General features: G+C 41.0%; 1 protein-coding gene across 2 annotated transcripts in view; it reads right to left on the bottom strand.

Moving 5' to 3' along the window:
• OPHN1 (oligophrenin 1) overlaps window positions 1–15,284 on the bottom strand; it is a 275,094-nt gene that overhangs the window by 107,845 nt on the left and 151,965 nt on the right. For both annotated transcript variants that reach the window (XM_031944591.1, XM_031944590.1), the window contains exons 6-7: window positions 13,231–13,332; window positions 880–990 (exon numbers count right to left, since the gene is read on the bottom strand). In XM_031944591.1, the coding sequence (XP_031800451.1) occupies window positions 880–990; window positions 13,231–13,332 (213 nt within the window). The remainder of the gene's footprint in view (window positions 1–879; window positions 991–13,230; window positions 13,333–15,284) is intronic.

Below are 15,284 nucleotides of genomic sequence, written 5' to 3'. Positions count from 1 at the left end.
GAGTATATTAGGAAGGGCGTAGGTGGGAAGGGCTGAAAGCTCTGACTACAATCATCCTGTAATCTCAGGGTGCTAAAATAGTGAATGAGGCTGGACCCTTGCCCACAAGATGGTGGAGACATTATCTTCCCCAGTTAGAATATAATCTCCTAAGGAGCAGGAGACTGTTTCCTTTACCTGAATTGTCTCTCCAGGGCTTCAAATAGTGCTGGGCTTATACTAAATGCTTAATAAATATTCTATGTAGAGGAGAATAATATACAAATACTTGGGAAATTCACGCAAAGTAATCCTTGGAATAAATCTCAGTTCAAATAAGGAAACCAATTTTTTGGTTAATAGGAGGAGGTATGATATAGTAGAGAGAGAACAGGGCTAGGATTCGGGAATCATCATAAAAATTAAGAAGAATAAGTGGCTAGAATTTATAGCACCTCAAGGTTTCAAAAGCATTTTACAAACATTATCTCACAACAACCCTGAGAGATAAGTCCTGCTTTGACCCCCATCCTACACATGAGGAAAGTGAGGCACACAAGGTTAACTAATTTACCCAGCGTCATGTAGTCAATAAGTGTCTAAGGCAGGATTTGAACGTAGGTCTTCCTGAGAGCTGCTCTCTTCACTGCATCACCCAGTTCTGCCACTGATGCACTGGGTGGCTTTGGGAGGGAGACTTAATGCTCTCCTTCCTCACTTCTGCCTCTTGGAATCCTAAGTTTCTTAGCTCCAGGGCCAGATGGCAGAGGAGGATCTTCCGGGTCCCCTCAGCCATTAGCATCTTCCACCCTAAAATTACCAGCTTTTGAGATTTGCTTGAGAGCCCAATAGTTTCACTTTTCCATGGGAATCAATGAACAGTAAAGAGATGGGACTTACAGGCTCTACAATATTGAACTTCTTGGTCTCCTGAACCTCCTGGATCTGGTACACATAGTCAAGAGATGACTCAAAGAAATTATGTCTCTCTCTGTCCAACTGTAAGTCAGCCTAGAAGAAAGAAAGCATGAAATGTCACGGTGTGGAACAGAATGGAAGGTAAGCAAAGCGATGGTCTGGGAGAAGAGGGCCGTACGGCCAAGGCAACCTTATTACTCATTAGCCAAGCCGCCAGGGATGTCTACTCAATCAAGACTTGATAGGAAACACCAAAAACTTTTGAAAATTATAGATCAAAGAGTGGGGCAGATTAGAGCAACAGTTCCTGAGGAGCAATGAACATGGACTACTTCCTGTGGCCTTTGGTCACAACATTCCCAGCACCTGGAATATCTTCCATCCCCTTCTTCATATCCATCATATAAATCCCACCTCAAATGCTCCTTCAAGATGCCTGTTCTCTACCCCATCATCTAGGAACTTTCTCCTTCTGATCTCACTCAACACTTTATCTTGTGATGTCTGTCTGTCTGTCTATCCACACATATATATTATGATGTATATAATATAGTATATATAATGAATAGTGTATCAGTGTATATTTATTACAGAATATATGTTTTATCCCCGTCCTGGAACGAAAGCACCATGAAAACAGGGGTCTTGTCTTAGTTTCCCAATTCCAACCAAACTCTATACCCAAATGGTGATTCTTAGTATTTTTTGGTTGACTGAATCAGTGAATAAATTATTAATTAGTCAAGTTCTCTGATCAGTGTGTTGATTCTGTCAGGGATGAACCTCTATATCTCACTAATTGAGGATGAATTGATTAGCTCTGGTTATTTTAGATCAATTGAGGATGAACTGGTTGCCACGGATCTAAGATAAGTCTTTGTGGTAGCCTAGGAAAAAGGCAGAGTTGGCCCTTTTTGGAAAGGAGGAACCTTTTTGGTTCTGGTGGTGGAGGCTGTGTTTGTACAGTCTCCCTCCCAAACCCCCAGGGTGGCGAATGGTCAACTTGGGGAAGTTGGCCATGCTTTCATCCAGGGAGGTAGGAAGAATTCTTGAACACCAGGTTCCTGGATAGAAGAGGGCTTTAATTTTTTTCCCCCAAGACGATATTGAGTTCTTGAGGAGTCCAGAAACTTCTGGAGAAAAGAGGATAAGTTTCTGAGTCATGGAACCTAGAGAAAAAAACAATACAAAAGACCTGGACTTTTGAATTACTCAGACACCATCATCTCAGCGAAACAAACATTGATTCTTTTTCTTTTTCCTTCTTGGAAGAAGTCAGAAGCAAGCTGGGAGCCCTGGATATATCTCAGGGGAAAAGTGAGAAATCACCAGAATGTCAGGGGGTTGCCCCTCTAACACCAACCAAATTCACTTCCCTTACAAAGGAATTCTAAACTGCAGGGTAGCATTATGAGTCCAGGCCCAGGGCCCTGGAGGAGAGCAGGATTCATCAGAGAGGTAAGTGAACTGCATTTATATTATTTGTGTAAAGGGATGTCCCACAGCCCTCAACCCCAATTAATGTAACAAGATTCTCTAAGCCAGGGGTTAACTTAAGGCTACGCATAAATTTTATTTTATTTATTTATTTTTGATTAAAGCTTTTTCTTTTCAAAACATATGCATAGTCTTCAACACTGACCTTTCCAAAACCTTGTGTTCCAATTTTTTTCTTTCCCTTTCCCCAATCCCCTCCCCTAGTAGACAGCAAGCAATTCAATATATGTAAAACATGTGCACTTCTTCTATACATGTTTCCACAATTATCATGCAGCACAAGAAAAATCATATTAAAAGGGAAAAATGAGAAAAAAAACAAAAATCAAGCAAAAAACAACAAAAAGAGTGAAAATACTATGTTGCTGTGATCTCCACTCAGTTCCCATAGTCCTCTCTCCATCACAAGATCGGTAGAACTGGCCTGAATCACCTCAATGCATACATTTTAGGGGAGGGGGAATCCTATAAATTTGGATGGGAAAAAATTAAATTTTTATTGTCCCTACCCACTAACTGAAATTTAATGTCTGGTATTATTGTATTGCTGAGGACAGCTAAGTCATTCACAGCTGATCACCTTACAATATTGCTGTTACTTTGCACATAGTACATTTCACCTTGCATCAGCTCATGGAAGGGTTTCCAGCTTTTTCTGAGAGAATTCTGCTCATCATTTTTTTAAAAAAAACTTTATTATTATAGCCTTTTATTGACAAAACATATGCATGGGTAATTTTTCAACACTGACCCTTGCAAAAACTTCTGTTCCAACTTTTCCCCTCCTCCCCCCCATCCCCTCCCCTAACTGGCAGGTAGACCAATACATGTCAAATATGTTAAATTATATTATATATATATATATATATATATATATATATATATAGCCATCCAGTTATCTTGCTGCACAAGAAAAATCGAATCTAGAAAGAAAGAAAAAACCTGAGAAGGAAAACAAAAATGCAAGCTAACAATAACAGAAAGAGTGAAAATGCTATATTGTGGTCCACACTCATTTCCCATAGTTCTCTCTCTGGGTGTAAATGGCTCTCTTCATTACTGGACAGTTAGAACTGATTCAAATCATCTCATTGTTGAAGAGAGCCATGTCCATCAGAACTGATCATCGGTTCATGTAAGTCTCCCCAGGTCTCTCTGAAATCATCCTGCTGGTCATTTCTTACAGAACAGTAATATTCCCTAGCATTTATATATCACAATTCATTCAGCCATTGTCCAATTGATGAGCATCCATTCAGTTTCCAGTTTCTGGCCACTACAAAGAGACCTGTCACAAACATTCTGGCACATACAGGTCCCTTTCCCTCCTTTAAGATCTCTTTGAGATATAAGCCCAGTAGAAACACTGCTGGATCAAAGGGTATGCACAGTTTGATAACTTTTGGGGCATAATTCCAGATCGCTCTCCAGAATGATTGGATCTGTTCACAGTTCCACCAACAATGCATCAGTGTCCCAGTTTTTCCTGCATCCCCTCCAACATTCAGCATTACCTTTTCCTGTCATCTTCTGCTCATCATTTCTTTAGCACAATAGCGTTCCATCAGAATCACATACCACAATTTGTTCAGCCATTCCCCGACTGATGAATATCCCACAATTTCCAATTATTTGCCACCAAAAAAGAATTGCTATAAATATTTTTGTACACATAGAGATAAAAAGACAAAAAGGAAAAGGACCTTTTAGGAGACAGACCTAGTAGTGGGATTGCTAGGTCAAAGGGTAGGCATGGTTTTATAGCCCTTTGGGCATAGTTCCAAATTGTCCTACAAAATGATTGAATCAGTTCACAATTCCACCAATAGGACAGTAATGTCTCATTTTTCCTACATTTCCTCCAACATTTGTCATTTTTCTTTTCTGTCCTATTAGCCAATCTAATAAGGATGAGGTAGTACCTCAGAATTATTTTAATTTGCAGTTCTCCAAACAATAGTGAATTAGAACATTTTTTCATATGGCTATTAGCCGATCTAAAACATACAAGGTAGTAACTCAAAATTGTTTAAATTTTCATTTCTCCAAACAATAGTGAATTAGAGCATTTTTTCATATGGCTATTTTCTCATATTTTTATATGATTATTTCATCTGAAAATCATTAATATCTTTTGATCATTTATCAAGTGGAGAATGGCTGTTATTTTTATAAATTTGACTCAATTCTCTGAGAAGCGAGGCCTTTATCAGAGAAACCTGTTTCAAAATTTTTTTCACAATTACTTTTGCAAACTGAAATTCCCTCCATCCCATTCCCCCCATCATAGTTATTCTATTCTCTCTCCTTTCACCTTGTCCCTCCTCAAAAGTTTTGCTCCTGACTACCCCCTCTACCAATCTGCCCTCCCTCCTATCACCCTCTTCTAGTCTTCTAATCCCCTTCCCTTCCTACTTTCCTGTTGGGAAAAATAGATTTCCCTCTTTGAGCCAATTTTTTAAAAACAAAATAGTTATTTTAATACTAATACACCCCCCAGTATTTCCTTAAAACAGAGGCCTTTTTTCTAAATATACTTCCTGCTACACAAGAAAAGTCAGATCAAGAGAAAAAATGAGAAAGAAAAAAAAGCAAGTAAACAACAACAAAATGGTGAAAATGCTACCTTGTGAGCTACATTCAGCCCCCATAGTGCTCTCTCTGGGTGCAGATGGCTCTCTCCTTCCCAAGTCTATAGGAACTGGCCTGAATCACCTCAGTGATAGAAAGAGCCACATCCATCACAGAAGATCATCACATAATCTAGTTGTTGTTGTGTAAATTGTTCTTTGAGTCAATTCCAATGAGAATAAGGTTCACTCACTCTCCCTTACCTTTCTTCTCTCCCTCCCCCTACAGTAAAAACTTTTGCTTGCCTCTTTTATGTGAGATAATTTACTCTGTTCTACCTCTCCCTTTCACTTTCTCTCAGTACATCCCTCTTTCTTCCCTTAATTTTATTTGTTTAAAGAAAATTGTTTGGATCTGCACACATACATTGTATCTAGGATATACTAGGACATATTCAACATATATAGGACTGCTTGCCATCTAGGGGAGGGGGTGGAGGGTGGGAGGGAAAAATCGGAACAGAAGTGAGTGCTGAGGGATAATGTTGTAAAAAATTACCCTGGCATGGATTCTGTCAATAAAAATTACTATAATAAAAAAAAAAAGAGTCTACTGAAAAAAAATTTTTAAAAAAAGATTCTTTAAAAATTAACATATATGAATGGCACTAAAATTAGCAGACATTTAATATAGGAATACTAATACCACACTTTCAGGTTGGTAAAAAAAAAATACAACCATTCAGCTATCTATAACATTTCGATTTTCTTAAACAAGATACTGCCCATGTATTTGTCTATTCCACACAATTTTCAAGTAGACATAGTTATATAAATTAGACACTATTGGATTTTCCTTGGAATTATCTATGCACCTGATTTTTCTAAAATAAAAATAATAACAATAGAGTTTCTTAGAAAAAAATTTATTTGTTTAGATCTCATCCTTTCATATTCAAATCACACCTGTGCCCCTGTCCATAGGCAGAGGTGACTTTGTAACTGGAAGGTGTGATCAGATTTGCTCCACCAGAATAGCGGTGGCTGATAACAGTACCAGCACTGGGAGGCTGGTACACCAAGGGAAGGGCAGCTTTGGAACTGTATTAAACACTCCAGTCCTCAGAGATCAACAGAGCTACACCCGCCAAAGAGGAAACTCCCCACTCTTTTTTTCCCTTTGGACATCAGTCATTTGCTTGTCTTCCTCATTTAGTTAATGCCAAATTTACACCTTTGACTGACTGATTGGTTCATTGTTCCCATCTCATTTATATTCTGGACTAATTCTATAACTCACAGAAGTGTATTCCCCTGATACAAGTACCTAAATGTAAATCAATCTTGTTACATGAGGGCTGTGGTACATCTTCCAATTTTTATGGGTTAACAAGTTGTATGTGATTGTGAAAGAATACTACTATGCTATAAAAATGATGAACAGGATACTCTCAGAAAAACCTGAAAAGACACTGGCTATTGTAATAACCTATTATGTGATCATCAACTATGAATGACTGAGTCATTCTCAGAAATAAAATGATCCAAGTCAGTTTTGAAGCACTTATGATAGAGAATGCTTTTCATCTCTAGAAAAAGAACAGATGGAGTCTAAATGCAGATCAAAGCATACTTTTCCTTTTTTTTGTCTTTGTTTTTTTTTTTTTTTTTTTTTGTAACATGATTAACATGGAAATGTTTTCCATGTATAATCTTTATCAACTTGCTGGCATTCTCAATGGGGGGAGGAAGAAAGGGAGAGAATCTGGACATCAAAAAAAAATTTAAATATATGTTTAAAATTATTTTTACTTCTATTAGGGAAAATTTGAAATTTTAAATTAAATTAAAAAAAAAAACCTTTCACTGGCTGCTCTAGGTCCTTTAGTGTTTTATGCATTTGTTATGAAGTGAAATCTTACCTGTCCCAAACTGTTAACTCGAATGCTTGTACAAAAGCTGGAGACCCTTTTATAAACATGTTTGATGAAGCAGACATGAGATACTGATGTAATGTGATTTGGGGGTCCCCTGACCTTGGGACTTCTGTTCTAATGATTCCTGGTCTTCCGCTTTGAAATCTGCCTCAGGAAACTGAGCATACCCATTCTATCTGAAGATGGCCCTTAATTCATTTGGAGATTACTTCCTAGTCCTACCCTTGAGCTATAGAATTAACATATCTATGATTGAAAAGCTGTATAAGTGTATAACTCTTACTTTAGTGTACGGATTCTACTTAGAATTCAATCCACTCAGTAGTGGCCTCACATTGTTTTTAATAAACTTTGCCCCTTGCCCCTTGCCCCTTGTCCCTTGCCTAGGAGATGGGTTCTTTTGAGACATCTCACAACAAAGGTCCGGGACTTTTGGGGTCCTCTTCGCAACCTCAACAATACAGTCTAATATTTCCAAGGCAGAACTCTAGGGAGAGGGGAGAAGAAAGTGATTGTGGGAGTCTGAGGGGTCCTAAGCCGTGAATGACAAATGAATGTAGAAAGCAATAAAAGGAACCAAGCTAAAAAGCACTGTTTTTCCTCTCCCAGTTCAGTTCCTGATTCTTTCCACTTTCCTTTTCTTCCCTACCTGTCTTCTCTCCCTGGAGATAAGTTCATCCATTGTGATTCCCCTCTCCCAGTTGGGCAATTCTGGTCCAGAAGCTTTAATTGAGGAAATGCCCAAGTCAACCATGCTCATCCCTCCAGGGATGTCTTTGTAAATATTTAATAACTGGCTGGGGGGGTGGGGGGGGAAAGGAGGGGAGAATGCACACACAATATACTTTTCAGTTTAATCTGCATCACGAACATTTCCTCCACACTTTCTTGTATCTCGACAATCAACAAAACAATAAAAGGAACCCTGATTTGTTCTGTTTGCTAATTTGGCTCAACTGGGTCTTTCCAGTTGCAAGGCAATCCTTCCTTGATCAGCTTATTCTCCCACTCTCCACAGTGGCTCTTCCAAACCTTTCCGTCATTTCTTTAAGTTTCCCAGGCTCCCTTTCCCCATCTCTTGCAGCTGCACCAGCCCACCAAGGAGTCTGCCTGCCTCAAGGCTCTCTGCACTCCAATCCACTCTCCACTGGGCCACCAATTTTGCTAATGCCCAGATCTGACCATGTCACCTCCACCTCTAGTCAATAAACGTCAGCAGCTCCCTATAATCTCCAAGGAACAAATACAAAATTCAGCTTGGTGTTCAAAGTCCTCTATAACCTATCCCCGTCTACCTTTCCAGCCTACTTACACGTTACTACCCATGATTTACCCAATGCCAAGGAGCTCCTGAATGTTCCACAAACAAAACCCTCTATCTCTCAATGACCATTTTCTTTGGCTGTCTCCCGTGCCTGGCGCGCTCTCCGTCTTCATCTCTACCTACTGACTTCCTTTAAATCCCCTATTCCAAGAAGCCTTTCTCAACCTCTCTTAATCCTAATGCCTTCTTTTTCTTAATAAGTTCCTATTTATCTTGTTTATAGATTATTTGCACACACCTATTATTTGTCATGTCCCCTGTGAGATTATAAGCTCCTTGAGGGCAAGGACTATCTTTTCTCTCTTTTTGTATCCTCACTGTTTAGCACATGATTGCTGCTTCATAAATGTTTATTGACTGACTTACTGGAGAATAATATATATATATATATATCATATATATAATATATAATTAATATATTACATAATATATTATATATAATGTAATATAATATATATTATGTAATATATTATCTACAATATAATATATTATATAGTATAATATAAATAATATAGTATCTATAATGTAATATAATAATATATATTATATTATATATAATTAATAATATATATTATATATAATGTAATATAATAATATATTATATAATATAATAAGTCAGAATTGACTTATCAGATTTCTGACAAGTTCACATGTCAAAGTTCACATTAAAAATTTAACTATCAGCTCTCCCCATCCAATTCAAAAAAGCTGGAGCCAGCACAACCCTGTTCCTCACTAGCAAGCACTTTGGACACATTGGACTTTTCTGTAATACCTCTTCCCTAATACCTACCATAGCCACTCCTCAACTCGCAGCTCCCTTTTGTGTATCACCTTCCCCTTGAATGGAAGCTCATCGAGGGAAAAGACTGGCTTTCTTTTTGCTCATGTTTGTATTCCTAGTGCTTAGCACAGCCCTTGGCACATAGTAAATACATGATACATGTTGTCTATCTCTCTAGCTCTCTCTGATTCACCATCTACATATCAATTTCCATCCATCTATCTTTCTATCACTCTTGTCTATCTGTCTATCTATCTATCTCTGTATTGACCTAATATGGCCAAGGGTTGCTTTTGCCCATAATGTACTTTTTCAGCACACCCCTGAATGTCCATAATAGAGAGGCAACTGGGCATTTATTGAAGGAAGGCCCATCAGAACCCTATGGAAATTGTGCTTGAATGAGAGATTGCAACAGGAGGCAGTAATATGCCACAGTTCTCTTTTATTGTCCTGACTCAGTTTCCCTAATTATCATGACTCAGTTTCCCTAAATTGTCCTGCCTCAGTTTCCCTAATTGTTTTGCCACAGTTTATAATTGTTCTGCTCAGTCCTGCAAAACCTCCCCTCCCTCTTAATCAGAATATTTGCTAAGGATAGCTAAGATCTTATATTTTAGAATATCAGAATCCCTCTCCCCATCCCAGGCTATCAGAATATCAGATACTGTCTTATCAAGATGCCTCTCCCCATGTCCAGTGCCTCCCCCCATTATATCATCCCATCTCCGGTGGCTCACCCTACCCTGTCAGGGTCCCATTCCACTCTCAGCACCCTGATTCTGCCCCTGCCTCAGTCTACTCCGAGTCTGAACCACGTGTATATAGGTCATTGAGAATTCACATTGTTTGCTGGATATTTAGAGACGATAGTCTCATTCAGCCCTGGGACAAAACCATGGATCCATTTGGTCCCAGTAAATCTCTCCCTTTTAAATAAATTATTCAATACTCTCTAATCTCTATCTTGCCTCAGTTTCTCCGGCATTACAGCAGGACTTAGAAAAGACAGAAGTAAGCCGAAAGGGAGCACCGTGGAGAAGGGAGACTGAAAAGTCAGGTTCTTTTTGATGCTTTCTCCTCCACCTCTGTATCAAATGTCACATGACATTCCTGACTGCTATGGTCAGAGCAGCAAATGGAAGTAGCCCGATGCTGGGGGAGATGGTCCATTGAGCAAGAGATGCTGCAGTAGTGACCAACATTCAAGCCCATTCAGCCTCTGGAACCAGCAAAGGATGAAAGCCCTGTTGAGTGCCCGGAACTGAAGGGAATTTAGCCTCAATGGCTACAATTGATCTTCATGTCAGCCATCCACCCAACATCACCACCACCATCATCACCTACATTTGTACATGGCTTTGAAGTCTGACAAATGCTTTTCATCTCTTCTCTTATTTGATTACGCTGCAGAGAATAAGTTAAAAGGACAAAGAGCAACAACCTCCAGTTTACTCACTCCTGCCCCATGTGTGGGAAGGGTCATTTTCACCTATCTGAACAAATGTTCCACTGTGAAAATCTCCATCTCCCATCATCCCTGCCCCATTTGATCTAAGAAGCTATTATTTTCATTTGTGTATTAGTTAGTGGCGAAGGGAGGTCTTGAAAAGGACCCTACTAAGGTTTGGCAATTGTCAATGCTGTAAAATTACCCATGCATATAACTTGTAAATAAAAAGCTAGTAAAAAAAGAAAGAAAGAAAGAAAAGGACCCTACTGCCCCTTTATTTTCTAGGGTGAGCTATTATTCTGTTCATTCTAAATTAAATAACTAGTTATTGGATTTGGAGTCTTCATTTTGGGAATAGAACATGTTTCATTGGTAGGGGGTCAAGGCCATGAGTTGAATAGCTAATTATCCAATGTCTAGAACAAAACTGGGAAAAGCTTTGCCTCTCAGTGTACCGGTGACCACTGGAGCCGATTAGTCCATGCTTCTATGTGTTCTTTCTGTCTGGATGGTTGGTAATTTCATCTGTAAATCAGCCCAAGGCTGTAATAACGCTTAACAAGAGTGGAACTGTGTAAGTTTCATAACGTACATCAGGAACGAGCTTGCACTCCCCTAGGGATGTTGCTGCTAGCAGGGACACGATGGGTACCATATCTGCGATATGTCCAGATCTAGCAAACACCTCTGGAATATCAGTGGTAATTAAGACTAGCTCAGTCTAGCAGAGAACTGCGATTATGAGCAGGCCTTAAAATCCATGATTGTTCCATGGAAACTCGGAGAAAAAATGCAGTGAGGGCAAGAGCACTGCAGCTCAAAGGTAAAACCAGATGTCTAGAAGGGACAGGATGAATGGCATTCAGGGTTCCTTTCCATATCTAGATCCCTGGATCTAGCTCTTATAGGTGACCTCCGGCATGTCACTTCCCGTCCTTGAACCTCAGTTTCTTTATCTGTAAAGAAAGGGACTGGACTAGACATGCCTTTGAGGGCCCCTCCATCTCTACAGCTGGGGTCCTTATGACCTTAAGTTTGACTTTAGGGACTCTAGTACTTGAAGAAGAGAGGGCTCATCTAAGAACAAAAAGTTCAAGTTTCCTCTTACACACGTGGGAGTTTTCCCTTTGGAATGGCAGGCACAATCCCCTGGCCTTTGGAAGAACAATTCCAGAAAATCAGCTTCCTGGAGACAGGGGACCTTGTCTGAAGGACCTATCAGACAGGGGCCCTAGCATTTTACAGTTCTTCTCGCTCAGCTCCACAGGTGTAGCCCATGAGACCTTGAGAAAAGATCCCCACAGTGCAGCTGCACACCACATCATGGGCTCAAGAGGTCATCCTTGTTACCTGGCAGCAGGAGGGTTTCAGTGTTGGCTCTCCATTGCTGGAAGAGCAGATTCTCATGGCAAGGTAAGATGCGGAAAGGAGAGTCTTGGTCTGCCCAGGGAGATTCTCACATAAGACCTAAAGGCACAATGAGGAGCTAGACCAGGGGTCCTCAAACTATGGCCCATGGGCCAGATTCAGCAGCTAAGGGCATTTATCCCCCTCACCCAGGGCTATGAAGTTTCTTTATTTTAAGGTCCACAAAACAAAGTTTTTGTTTTTATTATAGTCCGGCCCTCCAACAGACTGAGGGACAGTGAACTGGCCCCCTATTTTAAAAGTTTGAGGACTCCTGAGCTAGACTGCGAGGAGGATAATTTATTGGAACCTGGGAAAAATAGCCAGGGAGATCCAGAATCAAAGTCCTCAATGACAAATGGAAAACAAAGATAGGAAGCAGCTCAGAAGAGAAAGCTAAGACATCCCAATGTGGAAGATCTAGGTTCAAGTGCCCACACTGCTTCATGCTGCTATGGGACCCCAGCAGGTCATTTCATTTCCCTGAACTTTGATTTCCTCCTCTGCAAAATGAGGCTCTTCTTTCTAGTCCTGGCTTCCTCCGAAGCAGCTGCTGGCACGATAGATGGAGCCTGAAGTCAGGAACTTGTTGTTCAGTTGTATCTGACTCTGGGTGATTCCATTTGCGGTTTTGTTGACAGATATATTGGAGTGCTTTGCCATTTCTTTCTCCAGATCATTTTAGAAATGAGAAAGCTGAGGCAGACAGGGTGAAGTGACTTGCCCAGAGAAACACAGCTAGGAAGTGTCTGAGGCAGGATTTGAACTCAGGGAGATGAGTCTTCCTGACTTCAGGCCCAGAGTTCTATCCACTGCAGTGCCACCTAGCTGCCCAGGAGTTCAAATCTGTGCCTGGGCACTTACTAGGTGGGTGGCCCTGGTCTTAACTGCTCTCTGCCTATAAAATGTGGATATGAATAGTATCCGCCTACTTCTCAAGTTGTTGTGAGGATCAAATGAGATCATATTTTTGGAAGCATTTAGCACAGTGCCAGGTACCTCATAGATGCTTAATAAATGCTTATTTTCTTCCCCCCACCCCTTTCCTCTCTTCCTTTCCTCAGTCCTTTCTCAACTCTGATATTTCACAATTGAAGGAGTTATAATATCCCACTATCATTTCCACACTGGTTCTAATCATAAAATCTTCAGAGGAGGTCACATGGTGGCCAGGAAGGAGTCAATAGAAAACACAAGATGCCTGAGGAAAGCAGAGGCTCCCTCCCAGGCCGTGGAATCTCTAGTGATGCTATTTGCATCCAGGCATGTGGCCCTATGTGAGGCAGGTGCAGCCTGGGACATGGCCAAGTTCCAAGGCGGAGCCGGGGACGGGGAGGGGGGAGGGCACATGCCACACGTACCTCCTGGAGCTGGGATTCTTTCTTCTTGGAAGACAGATGCAAGTGACGATCCAGCAAAGAATAAAACCGCTCACTGTCCTTCTCAAATTTTTTCTTCCGTTCCTGGAGGCAGGAAAGAAGGGAGGCATGGAATCAGTTCAAGAAAGGGAAACCTCAATTACACATGACAACCACAATACCTTGGGGGTTTGCAAAGCAATTCATACATGCTAACAACCTGAGAAGCAGGTGCCTTTATTTTCCCTATTTTACAGGAAAGAAAGCTGAGGCTGAGAGAGTGAGTGAGTGGCCCAAGGTCACACAGTTGGTGAATGACCGAGGCCCATTTGAAATCTAAGACTTTCAGATTCCAAAGCCAGAAATCCTGGCCAAAAAGCATTTAGTAAGTGCCTATTATGTGCCAGGGCATTTTGCTAGGTGTGAGACATACCAAGGAAGGAAAAAGATGGCCCTGCCCTCGAGGAGCTTACCCTCTACAAAACAGAATCCAGAAAAAGTTAGCATTCCTTCCAGTGAGATTGAGACAGCAACACCCAGATCAAAATAAACACCTGACAGATTCACAATGGCCATCCTCTTGGGCAAAAGGCAGGTTTATTTAGGGGAAGAGGTCACAGACAAAAATTAGTGGTAAAATAGGCACCAGGAGTGGCAAACGTAAAATAGAGTTGGGAGAACAAATAGACTAAGGAAAAAGACAAGTTCTCCCAGGGAACTCACAATTAACTGGGAGAAAGGAAATACTGTGTGAGGTGAGGGTAAGTCTTTAGCAGGTTAGACTGACCAGAGTTAGCCAGAGTGGGAGAATGGAGTCATTAGAGGAAAAGCACTGTGAGAGTCATATTGAGGGCTTAGTTCTGAAGAGAACTTTGTTAGGGACTTTCCTTCTGAGAATTGCCATGTACACTATGTCAGCTGGTAGGTTGGACCCAGGAGGTAGAAAGGGGCTTGGCCTCTGAGGCAGGAGGTTGTGTCTAACAGGTGTTAGCAGCTTGTGCTAAGCTGCAGTGCAGTTAGATGCAGCACTAACTCCAGGTGTCTCCCTTCTGCGGATGTACCTAGGCAGTGCTGAGTGGACTGGGCCTGGGGTAATCCCAGAGGAGAGTAGATATAAATGGCCAGCTTTGAGTCCATAGGTGAAGGATGTGGAGAGAAGCAGAGAGATTCAGAGAAGCAGAGAGAGAGAGACCCAGAGACATACATACGCTTGCTCTTGCTTCCTGCTAACCCCTGCTGAGATTACCAATAAAGAAAGGCTGTTTGGCACCTTAACATCAGCTCGTCTTCATGTATATCTGGGGAAAAATTGGTCTGTATGGCCCTGGCGATCAGTAGCCTCGGTGGGAGGTTACAGAACTTAACAAAGATCTTCATCATAACCAGATCTTTTATAGGGGAAATATAGCTTTGGGGCTTCCCAGGGCAAAGGCATGAACTCAAGAAGGAGGGTCAGAGAGCTAGATTGAATACACCTGGCATACACGGTCCTAGACTTGTTGAAAGATACGCCAATCAAGATAGTCTGGGAAAGCTAACTTCCTTTTTGTGTGCAATTATGGTTGAGAGTTTTCATGATGACTGTCTTAACTTATGGTAATAAGACAGTCCGGGAAAGCTAAGTTCCCTCAAGGTAATCTCAAAAGTTGTTGTAAATGTCTTTAAAGATGCTAACTAAAATTGGTGCAGCCCCCGTGGAGGACACCCTCCTAGGTAGAACTATGGATTACGCAATTTAGATCAGAGAAGGGAATTTAGGTTTGGTAAGTTTTACAGGAGACTTAACTGGAACCACCTTGGAACCACCACTCTGTGCCTTGGATTGTGAGGGACAAGAGGGAATGTTGATGTGGCTGATGCTGTGGGGTTTGGCCCCAAAAGTTGGGGTTCGGTCATGTGAAGAATTCACAATGACCATTCTCTCTGGCAAAAGGTAGATTTATTTAGGAAAGAGGGTACAGACAAAATGAAGGGATACAAGAGACACCGGGAATGTGAAATAAGAGTGGGAGAGCGTTTAAAAGACCAGTTTCTCAGTGGAACTCACAATTTCCCAG

This window comes from Sarcophilus harrisii, chromosome X, assembly GCF_902635505.1.
Source record: "Sarcophilus harrisii chromosome X, mSarHar1.11, whole genome shotgun sequence".
Lineage (NCBI taxonomy): Eukaryota > Metazoa > Chordata > Mammalia > Dasyuromorphia > Dasyuridae > Sarcophilus > Sarcophilus harrisii.
The sequence above is the reverse complement of the archived record's forward strand: the minus strand, read 5'-3'. Positions and strand labels throughout refer to the sequence as shown.